General features: G+C 47.9%; 1 protein-coding gene across 5 annotated transcripts in view; it reads left to right on the forward strand.

Annotated features, from left to right (window-relative positions):
- tarbp1 (TAR (HIV-1) RNA binding protein 1) overlaps positions 1-13,896 on the forward strand; it is a 161,228-nt gene that overhangs the window by 20,252 nt on the left and 127,080 nt on the right. For all 5 annotated transcript variants that reach the window (XM_052013185.1, XM_052013187.1, XM_052013186.1 and 2 more), the window contains 3 exons: positions 6,829-6,967; positions 8,614-8,713; positions 11,356-11,534. In XM_052013185.1, the coding sequence (XP_051869145.1) occupies positions 6,829-6,967; positions 8,614-8,713; positions 11,356-11,534 (418 nt within the window). The remainder of the gene's footprint in view (positions 1-6,828; positions 6,968-8,613; positions 8,714-11,355; positions 11,535-13,896) is intronic.

A 13,896-nucleotide genomic window follows, 5' to 3' on the forward strand; every position in this document is an offset into this window, starting at 1 on the left:
TTTTTGTCGTCAAAGGTGCTTGAGGAGGCTTTGGATGAAAATTGCTTTATTGATGTAGGTTCGTAGTAGCAATATTTTGAAAAGTAAAATTTGCTGCTTTAAGCAAAATCTAATCAATTACATCAACTAGCTTTCATAAAGCTGAAGGGCTAGATACTAAGTGTATCAGCTGCTTAGCTCAGTAACTTATAGAAAAAGCCCCAGGGTTGAGCAGTGGACAGACAGGGAAGTTTGGAATGGGCTGCCTTGGGCATGGAGGCTAGTTGGTAATTAGAAACATAGAAAACCTACAGCACATACAGGCCCCTCAGCCCACAAAGTTGTGCCAAACATGTCCCTACCTTAGAAATTACTAAACTTACCCATAGCCCTCTATTTTTCTAAGCTCCATGTACCTATCCAAAAGTCTCTTAAAAGGCCCTATCGTATCTGCCTCCACCACCATTGCCGGCAGCCCATTCCACGCACTCACCACTCTCTGAGTAAATAACTTACCCCTGACATCTCCTCTGTATCTACTCCCCAGCACCTTAAACCTGTGTCCTCTTGTGGCAACCATTTCTGCCCTGGGAGAAAGCCTCTGACTATCCACACGATCAATGCCTCCCATCATCTTATACACCTCTACCAGGTCCCCCCTCATCCTCCGTCGCTCCAAGGAGAAAAGGCCGAGTTCACTCAACCTGTTTTCATAATTCTTTATGAACTCATCGGTGCAATCCTGCACAAGGTTGCCATCACTTTTCCCTAGGGAATTCTTTGTAAACATCAAAGATAACAGTGATGTAAAAGTCTCAGAAAAATATGGAGCAATGCTTGCAGTTACTTATTGCATACTTTCCATTCTTTTTTGGGTTGTTATAGAGTCATGGAATCATTGAGCCATACAGCATGGATACAGGCCCCTCAGCCCAACTCATCCATGCCGACTGTTTCCCAGCGAGCTAGTCCCATCTGCCCGTGTTTGGTCCATTGCCCTCTAAACCTCTCCTCTCCCTGTACTTACTTAGGTGGCTTTTAAATGTTGCTAATGTGTCCACCTCAACCACTATTTCTGTTCAAGGATTCCAAATTAGATGCACCTTTATAATGCATGTCACCAGGAGGAGGTGTGAGTTTTAAAGCAATCTAAATTCACCATGAAAATAAACAATAGTAAAATGGTTTCTGCTTTTATACTTCAGCTGATTTTTGGGGGAAAAAAATCAGGAAAGGAAAATTGGACAATGAAAAGAGTGCCACAGAGTCGCTCGCTCATTGTTCTCTAGATAATTTCGTACCCAATGGTGTGGTTCACAAACAAATTGTATCACTAGGTTCCTGTAGATGGTGCTGCTGCTGCTGCTCCATCTTAGGCAGTTTCTCAGGATTGAGGATTGCTTGCTTCCACTCCAATTTTGTGGATTCTGTGGTGGCTAATGAGGCCAGTGTGAAAAATGATGATTCTTCCACAGGTAGGGCAGGAGGTGGCTGACAGGGCAGGTGGGTACACAGATAGTTTGTGAGGTGGTTTGCTCCTACCACATACGCAGGGCCTCTGTGTACTCCTGATGCACAGACTTGAGGTTCTCCACTTTGAGCAGTCATCGGCCTGAGATTCCCAGGAGTCAATGGGGATTTAAAATTTCTTCAAGGACGTGTTGAGCACATCCTTGAATATTTTCCTCCATTCATCTTGTAACCTCTTCCCAGGACAGAGCTCAGAACAGAATGTCTGTTTGGAAGTCAGGTGTCAGACATGTGATTGGTGCGGCCTGCCCAGTGCAGCCAACTGTGTGTAACTAGAACCTCTCTGCGGAAGACATTGGCCATCGTGGAGCAAGCATACGATGGAGATGAAAAGCTGAAAATCTGTGGGCAGCTGATAGAAGAGTTAAATGCTGAGGTGAGGTTGAAAAAGGGCAGGTATAGTGGCCGATGTTGCTCCCTGCATTCTTCTTGGAATTGTCATTCAGTGAAGATAGTGTCTACTGTGTCCCTCCATGGACTGAATCCACACTGCAATTTGGGCAGCGGATCTTCGGTTACTGGGAGGAACCAGTTGAAGAGGACCCAGGCTATGAGTTCCATTGGAGAAGACAGCAGGGAGGCCCCTCTGTAATTACACAGTCAGACTTCTCACTCCGCTTCTCTGAGATCTCTTGGAATAGATGAGATAGAGGCAATCAGTAAGGATAGATAAGATAGAGGCAGGAAGGTTGTTTTCACTGGTAGGTGCGACTAGAACTAGGGGACATATCCTCAAGATTCGGGGGAATAGATTTAGGATGGAGATGAGGAGAAACTGCTTTTCCCAGGGAGTAGTGAACCTGTGGAATTCTCTGCCCAGGGAAGCAGTAGAGGCTACAGCGCCTGTGACCCAGGTTCAATTCCGGCCGCTGTCTGTAAGGAGTTTGTACGTTCTCCCCATGTCTGCATGGGTTTCCTTCGGGTACTCCGGTTTCCTCCCGCATTCCAAAGACGTACAGGTTAGGAAGTTGTGGGCATGCTATGTTGGCGCTGGAAGTGTGGCGACACTTGCGGGCTGCCCCCAACACACTCTACGCAAAAGATGTATTTCACTTTGTATTTAAATGCACGTACGACTAATAAGGATATCTTGTATCTTATAATATCTTTGTCTTCCCAGATATTGGAGAAGAGCCTGTGGATTTGTGACTGAGTGGGGGCAGTTTGGTAGAATTTCAGGACTTCCTTAGGAATACTATCTGTTCCTGAGGCATTGTTGAGTTGGGAGTTCTGAATGGAAATTGGACTGTGTGGAAAAAGTTGTTGCAGAATCACTCAATGTTCTCCAGATGATGTTGTTACATCCAGTGGTATGGTTCATAAATTGTACCTTGAGGTTCCTGTAGATGGTGCTGCTGCTCTGCTTAAGTATCAATAGCATCAGTAGTATCACTCCCCAGAACACTGCTCCTGTAAGCCCCATCATAAATCCTCGTGTATTATATTGTTTAATATTACAAAAAGCAGTGTGTAGCAGATGATACTTTACAGATCTATCTATAAACTCCTGCTTTGATCAAAATTCTAAGATATCTTTGTAAAGGGGCTTGGGAAAATAACTGGCATGGATTTGAAATGGGGGGGATAAAGGGGGAAAGTCTTTTTGTATGAAGAAGGTTGTTAAGTTTATGAAACAAATTTAAAAGTATATAGCGGTAAGGCAGAAAAACAATGGGGCTAAAAATACTCGATAGGATGGACAAATTGGTGTCCTTTTGATGTAGAATTTGATGGTTTGAGATAGGATTAACAAATGCCAGCTATTCTGCTGTGTGACCAGTCACATAATGAAGCTTCTATGGCCTGCCATGGCATATTTGGTGAAGGTGCTATTTGGCTGCAAATTATTTTTTGCAGACTGATAGAGGTTAGTGAACTATCTAGTATTAGCATATTATTTAATTACCAGGCCAGCAGAAAGTGAGTAAGATTGATTTTTGACTTTTGTCCTCGAGTATTTTCTGGTGGGTATATGGAACAAGCTGCCAGGGGAAGCTGTAGAGACGGGTACAACACTTAAAAGACATTTAGACAGGTATGTGGATAGGAAAGGGTTTGAGGGATATGGGCTAAATGCAGGCAAATGGGACTAACTCAGGCAGACGGCTTGGAGGAGTTGGGCCAGAGGGCTTGTTTCTGTGCTGTATAACTCCTTGAGTCTATATTTCTCATTTGTGGTGGTTGAGCAATTTCTTTGAGATTTTTCACATCTTCTTGGAGACAAGGCAGGCACTTGCCTGAAGGTGGTTTCACACACCATCTCTGCAGCCTTCCTTAGTTCCTGGATGGAGGAATTTTGGGTGTGATTAAAGATTTAAAAAAAAATTGCGGATGTGAAATCTGAAATAAAAACAGAAAAATCTGTAAACACTCAGCAGGTCAGGCAGTATTTGCGGAAAGAGAAGCAGAGTTTCAAGTAGAAGACCGTTCGTCAGAACTGGGAAAGAGAGAAAAAAAATTAGTTTAATGGAGGGTTTGAACACATCCTACTTACCAGCTAAGCCTACTTAATATCAGTTTTTTTCCGCTCCCTCTTCCCCAGTTCTGACAAAGGGTCTTCAACCTGAAATGTTAACTGTTTCTCTTTCCACAAATGCTGCCTGACCTGCTGAGTGTATTTAGCATTTTCTGTTTTACATTTATAGATTCATAGAGTCATAGAGCAATACAGCACGGATACTGGCCCTTCGGCCCAATGAGTCTATGTTGACCACGGTGCCCACCCAGCTAGTCCCAATTTCCAGCATTTGGCCCATGTCCCTCTAAGCCCTGCCCCTCCATGTACCTATCCAATTGCTTCTTAAATGATACCATTGAACTACTTCCTCTGGCAGCTCATTCCACATACTCACCACCCTCTGTGTGAAAAAGTTGCCCCTTAAGTCCATTTTAGATCTTTCCTCCCTCGCCCTAAATCTATGCCCCCTAGTTTTGGACTCCCCTACCCTAGGGAAAAGACTCTTACCGTCCACCTTACCTATGCCTCTCGTAATATTAAACATTTCTATAAAGTCACCCCTCATTCTCCTACCCCCAAGGAATAAAGACCTAGCCCTGGCCAACCTCTCTCTATAACTCAGGCCCTCTAGTCCTGGCAACATCCTTGTAAATCTTTTCTGCATTCTTTCCAGTTTAACCATGTCTTTCCTGTAAAATTTGGGTGAGGTTATCTCCTCAGGAATTTGAAATGGGACTTGAACTAAAACTTTCTAACACTGACGTGTGAATGCTACTTCCAAGCCAAAGCTGAAGGAAGGCAAGGGTTGTCATTTTTCATCCAGCAGAGCTGCCAAGGATGTATATTCACAGGAAGACAAACAATTGTGTTTCACACATGACGATGATACTGGGCTTTAATCACACTTCATAAAAAATCTGTAATTGCTTAACAGCCATGAAGTACGGAGCTATCTCTATCCAGCAGTTACTTTGCACCTTCTGAAGTACCACAGAAATGGCTAGCTTTGTCTTTCCAGCTGCTTCATTTAACACTTTGTAAACCTGTTTTTCAAGGCATGATAAGAAATTTAATTAGCAACCATCTGTTTTGCAGAACATTGGGCCTCTATCTTCCATTTTGCGCCTTTAGTAAAGATTTTTCTCGTGAATTTGAATAAGCCTCACAGAGACTGGAACTGTAGATATAAAAGTCTTCATTCAGCACCAGCTGACATTCAGAAGGAGACCTGATGGAAGCATTCTTTAGGGAGAATCTCTCAGTACAATATCCTCTCTAAGTGCAGCTGTGACATTCTCCAAGTAGGGCAACTCCCCACCTCTTATACATCCTTCTCTGTCGCATCAGAAACATCTAAATCCTGAAATGTTGAGCTGCCAGTCCTGCCCTTTTCTCAAAGAAGTCTCTGTAATGGCCACAATGTTATACTTCCATGCACAAATCCGAGCTCTAAGTTAATCTGCCTTAATTACTTAAATATTGAGGCCCTAGTTAGATATTTTAGGCTACGTTGAGTAGGCCACAATGTCTGGGTGCCCAATGCCACCCTCTATACTGAGCTCTGTCATGGGGAAAGATTATCAAGCGGGGAAAGATTATCAAGCAGGCAAAGATTCTAGGATGTGCTCAAAGCTTCCTTGAAACACTGCAACATTCCACTGACTCCTTGGAATCTTTGGCCCAAAGCTGCTCAAAATGAAGATGGGACATTCAGGATGTTGTTGGGAACCATAGTCCAGGCATCAGGAGCAAACAGATATCTTTGCTTGAGCAGCAGGAAGAGCTCTCCATCTCAACAACTATCCTTCCACGTACCTCGAAGGCATCACAAGCCTCATCCATGAAAGAGCCTGCTGTTCCCACACTGGCCTCACTAATCACCTCGGAACCCAGAAAAACAGATAGGAAGCAAGTCATCCTGAATCTGAGGGTCTGCTTAGGAAGAGGATAACGATTTACTTATGCACCCATTTCCTTCATTCGTCATTGTGAATCCATCCCATGTTAAACGAAAGCCACTGCTCTTCCCAACCATCATTTTGTAAGTATTGGGATTTGGAGATTCTTTGGCACTTAGCTAATATTTGATTTTTCATACTATCTGAAGCTAATCAGTAATTTAAAAAAAAGACAGCTCTCATCTTGAGTTGTAATGTTCTCCTATCAGTCTTCAATCCTTCTCCCATTCCCTCCCTTGTCTGTGTTGGGAAATGATTGCACAGTTACTCAGAACATCAGAATCAGGTTTATTATCACTGACTTGTATGATGTGAAATTTGTTGTTTTGCAGCAGCAGTACATGCAAAGACATAAAAATCACAAAAATAAATAAATAGTGCAAAAAAAGCAATAATGAGGTAGTGTTCATGGACCGTTCAGAAATCTGATGGTGGAGGGGAAGGAAGCTGTTTCTGAATCGTTGAGTGTGGGTACCTCCTCCTTAGTAGTTATGAGAAGAGGACATGTCCCAGATGGTGAGGATCCTTCGTGATGGATGCCACCTTCTTGAGACACCGCCTCTTGGTGGGGATGTTGTGCCGATGATGGAGCTGGCTGAGTCTACAACCCTTTGCAGCCTCTTTTGGAACCTGGTCAATCGAACCTTTCCTCATGTGTGAACCCAGATAATCTGCCAAACCCAGGCTGCTCCAGTTGCATCTGGCTCAGTCCTAGCTCTTGTCTCTGTCACATACAGTATGTTTCTTCACCACTTTAGATCAGGAGAAATGGTACCTATTTTTTAAAGGGTAGTTAAACCTGAATAAATAATTTATCAATAAACCTGTTAACACCATGAGAGAAATAGGTCATTTGTATGTGCAACTTGATTCTAATTTCTTGGATGTTGTGGATATTTTTAGGTGTGTGAGTGGTTGTACAGCAATGACAGGAGTTTCAGGTGTGAAGACAGTGCTACTGAACTGCATCTAAAGCGACCTGCACTAAGTACCTTTGTTCAGAACATAGTGGAGCAGTACATGAAGGTGCCAGTGGCTGATGGTAAGAGACATACTTATATTATTCATGTGACTAGCAAGATTCTCATGTGGATTCACTAGAATTTTACCGCCTACCAACGCCTTGATTTAAAAATTAGCAGCTCCTGTTTCACATTTCTTCATGGTCTCTCCCCTCCCATGTCTGAGATGCTCTAAAAACTCTGCATTGCTCCAAATCTGACCTCTTGGGGCATTCCCCATTTGCTTTGCCCCTTACCATTGACAACCATACTTTCTTCTGTACAAATCTTAATTTCTGGAATTCCCTCCAGAAATCTGTTATGGCTGCATGTAAAAACCTTACACTTTGCACAAGATGTTAGCTCTGACCCATTATCTGTTGCGTTGCCTCAGTCAATATTTGTCTGGTTATCTTTCTGTGGAATGCTTTGGGATGTTCTACAATATTTAAGAAATGGTACAAGAGTAGTATTGTTGATGGGCAGGAATGAGAAAAATCTTGGAATTATTTCCATGACAGCACATAAACCTGAGGGGAGATTTAATAGCTGTCTCTAGAATTCTGAACAAGGAAAGACTGTTTTATTCTTGCTTACTGGGTCATTGAGTTAATTTTGGACATGCTTTGCCAAAGCCAACATTGGCAGAATGAGCCACCTGATGAATCTTGTGCAGTTTGGTTCCATGAGGACAGACATGTTTCTACATGAGCTTATCAATAGGCTGTATTGGAAATGTCAACATGTTTGGCAGTTTTTTTAACGTTCAAATTTATTTTAATTTTATTTTGCAATAAATGATATTTTTCAGTCCAAGAAACCAGCAGTATACAATGAGTATTTTGTACAGTTCTCAGCATAAACAAGCCCTGAAGTACAGTCCTTTCAGGTTCCTACATGTATGTCTCAGCTCAGAGAGCGCATAGGCTATTGACTTGAATTGTTCTCAGTGAGCAACACTCTCATCTCTGAGTCAAAAGGTTCAAGCTGCACTCCTGAGACTGGACCACAATAGCCAGGTTGACATTCCAGTGCATTACTGAGGGGGCAGGAACAGGGCAGAGGTGCCATCCTTCAGATGTGACATTAATCCAAAGCCCATCAGGTCACTGAGTAAGTGCAAAGACCTCATAACACTATTTCAAAGAGGAGCAGCAACTTTAGTACCCTGCCTTATATTTATCTCTCAGTCAACATTACTAAAATAGATCAAGCGATCATTGATGCATTATTCATTGACACATTACTGCTTGTGGGGATTTGTTATGCAAAATATGGCTTCTGTGTTTTCTACATTACAGTCATAAGTACACTTCAAAACTATTTCATTAACTGTTAGGTTGTTTGGGATGTCCTGAGATTGTGAAACATGCAATCTGTTGTACCTCGGATGCTGAACAAATGGAATGTCTCCTCACCTGGTTTACCGTGTTCTTCCCCATAGAAGAATTAACCTGCCCTCACCACCACCCCCTCCCACCTACCCACCAATTATAACGAATTAAAATTAGAAATTGTGCAGGATTGCAGTATGAGGGCATTTCTCACAAATTCTGAGCCATCGTAATGGTGCATTTCAAGGTTGTAAGACTGGTCTTGTCTGGAAACATCTGGATGCTGCAGTAATGTTCCCCATCCAGCAGACAATATGTTTGATGTCCATTTGCTCTGCTTTCTTGACAACCAGGGGAAAACGCCAGTTACTTGCCAGACTGGTTTGAGGCCCAGCTTGTTGCTCGAATGATTCTTCTTGCTGCTGACGTTGAAGAGCAACATTGCGCTGAAGGGTAACATCTGTTATTCTATACGTATATGTTCCATTACTTTGAGTGCAAGTCAAAAGCAAAACTAGTTTCTATAATTTTGCCATGTTAGTGGGTTAAAATTTGGTTCTTGGTGCGTTGAAGTGAATGTGAAGAAGTAAAGCTGGCATTAATTAACACATTACAGTGCTTAAAGTTTTCTTAGTGACAAATTGTGAAATTAATCTTGCAGCATTTTTGTAATATTTTTCATTCCCAAATGGCTGCATAAAGTGTCAGTGCATCCATCTAGAATGGAGATGATTGGATAATTCTTTTGTCAACCAGGCTGTTGTAAGTAAGTGGTTTTTAATTTCATGTCAATAACTTATGTGTTTCTATCCTGTACTCGTTGCATTTTTCTTGAGAAATTACACCACTTTTACTGGGAGAGTTGCAGTTGTTTCTGTTTGCTCTTTATGCATGTTGTTAAGTCAGTTGGAGACACAAGAGATTCTGCAGATGCTGGAATCTGGAGCAACACACACAAAATGCTGGAGGAACTCAGTGGGTCAGACAGCATCTATGGATGGACATAAACAGTCGATGTTTCAGGTTGAGACCCTTCATCAGAATGAGGGTTTTGACCCGAAACATTCACTGTTTATTTCCCTCCATAGATACTACCTGACCTGCTGAGTTCCTCCAGCATTTTGTGTGTATTGTTAAGATCACAAGACAAAGGAGCAGAAGTAGGCCATTCAGCCCATTGAGTTTGCTCTGCCACTTCACCATGAGCTAAACTATTCTCCCATCTAGCCCCAATTCCCGGCCTTTTCCCCATATCCCTTGATACCCTGACTAATTAGATACCTATTAATCTCCTCCTTAAACGCCCCCAATGATTGGGCCTCCACAGCTGTATGTGGCTAAGAATTCCATAAATCCACGACCCTCTGGCTAAAGAAATTTCTCCTCATCTCTGTTTTAAGTGGGTACCCTCTAATTCTAAAACTGTGCCCCCTTGTCCTCGACTCACCCACCAAGGGAAATAACTTAGCCACATCTACTCTGTCCAATCCTTTCAACATTCGAAATGTTTCTATGAGGTCCTCTCTCATTCTTCTATACTCCAATGAGTACAGTCCAAAAGCCGACAAACGCTCCTCATATGTATGCCTTTGCATTCCGGGAATCATCTTCATAAATCTTCTCTGAACCCTCTCCAACATCAGTATATCCTTTCTAAGATAAGGGGCCCAAAACTGCACACAGTATTCCAAATGAGGCCTCACCAATGCCCCATAAAGCCTCATCAACACATCCTTACTTTTATACGCTCTTCCTCTTGAAATGAATGCCAACATAGCATTCACTTTCCTTACTGCCAATCTAACCTGGTGTTAACCTTTAGGGTATCCTGCATGAGTACCCCCAAGTCCCTTTGCACTTCTGAATTTTGAATTTTCTCCCCATCTAGATAATAATCTGCCCGCTTATTTCTTTTTCCAAAATGTACAACCGCACATTTCTCAACATTGTATCTCATCTGCCATTTCTTTGCCCACTCTCCTAAACTGTCCAAGTCTCTCTGCAACCTTTCTGTTTCTTCAACACTTCCTGCTTCTCCACCTATCTTGGTGTCATCTGCAAACTTCGCCACAAAACCATTTAATCCATAATCCAAATCATCGATATACAGTGTAAAAAGAAGCATCCCCAACACCGAGCCCTGCGGAGCACCACTAGTAACCGGCAACCAACCAGTACAGGATCCCTTTATTCCCACTCTTTGCTTTCTGCCTATCAGCCAATGCTCCACCCATTCTAATATCTTTCCTGTAATTCCATGGGCTCTCATCTTATTAAGCAGCCTCTTATGCGGCACCTTGTCGAAGGCCTTTTGAAAATCTAAATACGCAACATCCACAGCCTCTCCCTTGTCCATCCTACTTGAGATTCCAATAGGTTGGTCAGGCAGGATCTTCCCTTCATGAAACCATGCTGGCTTGGACCTATGTCAGTTGACTTTTTTTAGCATACAGTAGGCTGTTTGCTGTGAGTCACGGGAATGTGGGAGAATAAATTCCCATCAACTCCTTGCAGATTCCACCACTCACTCACACACTAGGGGCAATTTACACTGGCCCACACATCTTTGACATGTGGGAGGAAACCAGAGCACCCGGTGGAAACTCATGCAGTGACCAGAAGAACTTGTAGACTCCACACAGACAGCTCCAGAGGTCAGGATCAAACCTGGCAGATTCTGAACCTGTGAGGCCACAACTCTGATTAGCTGCATCACTTGTCATTCTGATGTTCTTCCACTGTGTTTTCTACTGGGAAGGGTTGTGGTCTTCACGATGGATAGAATCTGTTCAAGCACTTGCAAATCATTACATTGACACAGGGATGGGCATATTTGAGAAGCCGTGTCACTGACTAATCCCGAAGAGAATGATATGGGTGGAAGATCAAATTCCTTCAGCTGCATATCTAAGGGGTGAACTTGCGAGTGAGTGAACCAGCCAGCACCTGACCACGATTTATCTGGTCTTCTAGGACTGAAGTGGAAAGTGCCATGCTTCAAAATTAAAAACTGTCTTTATTAGTTCAAAGAAAAGTGTGATAAAAAAGTTTTCTCTAAACTTGATTCTGCTCATGCTTCTTCTTTTTAAATTTAGTGCCTTATATGCTGGGGAACAGAATGCCTTGGCTTGGTTCTTACGACCCCTTCTGGATGCCTTGACAAAGTTGAATACTCATGCTTACCTACCTTTGCTGAAAGCAGACAAGAGCCTACAGCTATTGCTGAAGCTGTTGGAGATGTCTATACCAAAGCACAACGCAACAACATCGAAAGGTTGGTTAACCTCTTAAAAATCAAGTAGTATATCTTCAGATTAGGCACATTTCCCTAGACTCCTCTTTTCTCTCTCTCTCCTGTTCTTTTCTTCTCCATCCCCCTCTCCTTCCACCCCACTTTATCCCCCCTCCCCGTCTCCCCCTCACCCTCTCCCTCATTCTTCCCCTCACCCTCTCCCTTGTTTTGCCCCTCTCCTTCTCCCCCTCATCCTTTTCCCCCTCTCCTTCTCCCCCTCTCCTTCTCCCCCTCTCCTTCTCCCCCTCTCCTTCTCCCCCTCTCCTTCTCCCCCTCTCCTTCTCCCCCTCTCCTTCTCCCCTCTCCTTCTCCCCCCTCTCCTTCTCCCCCCTCTCCTTCTCCCCCCTCTCCTTCTCCCCCCTCTCCTTCTCCCCCTCTCCTTCTCCCCCTCTCCATCCCCCCTCTCCTTCTTCCCCTCTCCCACCCCCCTCTCCTTCTCCCCCTCTCCCTCCCCCTCTCCTTCTCCCCCTCCACCCCTCTCCCCTCCTCCCCACCCCTCCCCTCCCCCCTCCTCCCCACCCCTCCCCCCCCCCCTCCTCCCCACCCCTCCCCTCCCCCTCCTCCCCCTCCCCTCCTCCCTCCTCCCCCTCCCCCTCTCCTTCTCCCTCTCCACCCCCCTCCTCACCCCTCCCCTCCCCTCCACCCCCACCCCTCCCCCCGCCCCTTCTCCCCCCTCCTCCCTCCTCCCCCCTCCTCCCTCCTCCCCCTCCCCCCTCCTCCCTGCCCCTTCTCCCCCTGCTCCCCCCTCCCCCTACCCCCTGCTCCCCCTCCCCTCCCCCCTCCTCCTCCTCCCTCCCCTCCTCCCTGCCCCTTCTCCCCCCTCCTCCCTGCCCCTTCTCCCCCCCTCCCTCCCTCCCTCCCTCCCCCTCCCCCCTCCTCCCTGCCCCTTCTCCCCCTCCCCCCTCCTCCCTGCCCCTTCTCCCCATCCCCCCCTCCCCCTCCCCTCCTCCCTCCCCCTCCCCCTCCCCTCCTCCCTCCCCCTCCCCCTCCCTCCTCCCTCCCCCTCCCCCTCCCCTTCTCCCTCCCCCTCCCCTCCCCTTCTCCCTCCCCCTCCCCCTCCCCTCCTCCCTCCCCCTCCCCCTCCCCTCCTCCTCCCCCTCCCCCTCCCCCTTCCCCCCTCCTCCCCCCTCCCCCCCATTCTCCCCCCCATTCTCCCCCCCTCCCCCTCCTATTCTCCGCCCCCCTCTGCCCCATCCCCCCTCCCATTCTCCCCCCTTCTCCCCCTCCCCCCTTCTCCCCCCTCCCCCCTTCTCCCCCCTCCCCCCTCTCCCCCCTCTCCCCCCTCCCCCCTCTCCCCCTTCTCCCCCTCTCCCCCTTCTCCCCCCTTCTCCCCCCTCCCATTCTCCCCCCTTCTCCCCCTCCCCCCTTCTCCCCCCTCCCCCCTTCTCCCCCTCCCCCCTCTCCCCCCTCTCCCCCCTCTCCCCCTTCTCCCCCCTTCTCCCCCTTCCCCCCTCCCCTTCTCCTCCCTCCCCCCCTCCCCCCTTCTCCTCCCTCCCCCCCTCCCCCTTCTCCTCCCTCCCCCCTCCCCCTTCTCCTCCCTCCCCCCTCCCCCCTTCTCCTCCCTCCCCCCTCCCCCCTCCCCTCTTCTCCTCCTCCCCCCCTCCCCCCTTCTCCTCCCTCCCCCCTCCCCCTTCTCCTCCCTCCCCCCCTCCCCCCTTCTCCTCCCTCCCCCCTCCCCCCTCCCCCCCTCCCCCTCCCCCCCTCTCCCTCCCCCTCCCCCCCTCTCCCTCCCCCTCCCCCTCCCCCTCCCCCTCCCCCCCTCTCCTCCCCCCCTCTCCCTCCCCCTCTCCTCCTCCCCCCTCCCCCTCTCCCTCCCCCTCCCCCTCCCCCCCTCCCCCTCCCCCTCCCCCCCTCCCCTCCCCCCCTCTCCCTCCCCCCTCTCCTCCTCCCCCTCCCCTTCTCCCTCCCCCCTCCCCCTTCCCCCTTCCCCCTCCCCCCTCCCCCTTCCCCCCCCTCCCCCTCCCCCTTCCCCCCTCCCCCCTCCCCCCTCCCCCCTCCCCCTTCCCCCTCCCCCCTCCCCCTTCCCCCCTCCCCCTCCCCTCCCCCTCCCCCCTTCTCCCTCCCCCCTCCCCCCTCCTCCTCCTCCCCCTCCTCCTCCTCCTCCTCCCCCCCCTCCTCGTCCTCCTCCCCCCTCCTCGTCCTCCTCCCCCCCTCCTCGTCCTCCTCCCCCCCTCCTCCTCCTCCCCCCCTCCCCCCTCCCCCCTTCTCCCTCCCCCTCCCCCCTCCCCCCTCCCCCTCCCCCTTCTCCCTCCCCCTCCCCCCTCCCCCCTCCCCCTCCCCCTTCCCCTTCCCCCTCCCCCTTCCCCCTCCCCCCTCCCCCTTCCCCCTTCCCCCTCCCCCTTCC

Source organism: Pristis pectinata, chromosome 3 (assembly GCF_009764475.1).
Source record: "Pristis pectinata isolate sPriPec2 chromosome 3, sPriPec2.1.pri, whole genome shotgun sequence".
Classification (NCBI taxonomy): domain Eukaryota; kingdom Metazoa; phylum Chordata; class Chondrichthyes; order Rhinopristiformes; family Pristidae; genus Pristis; species Pristis pectinata.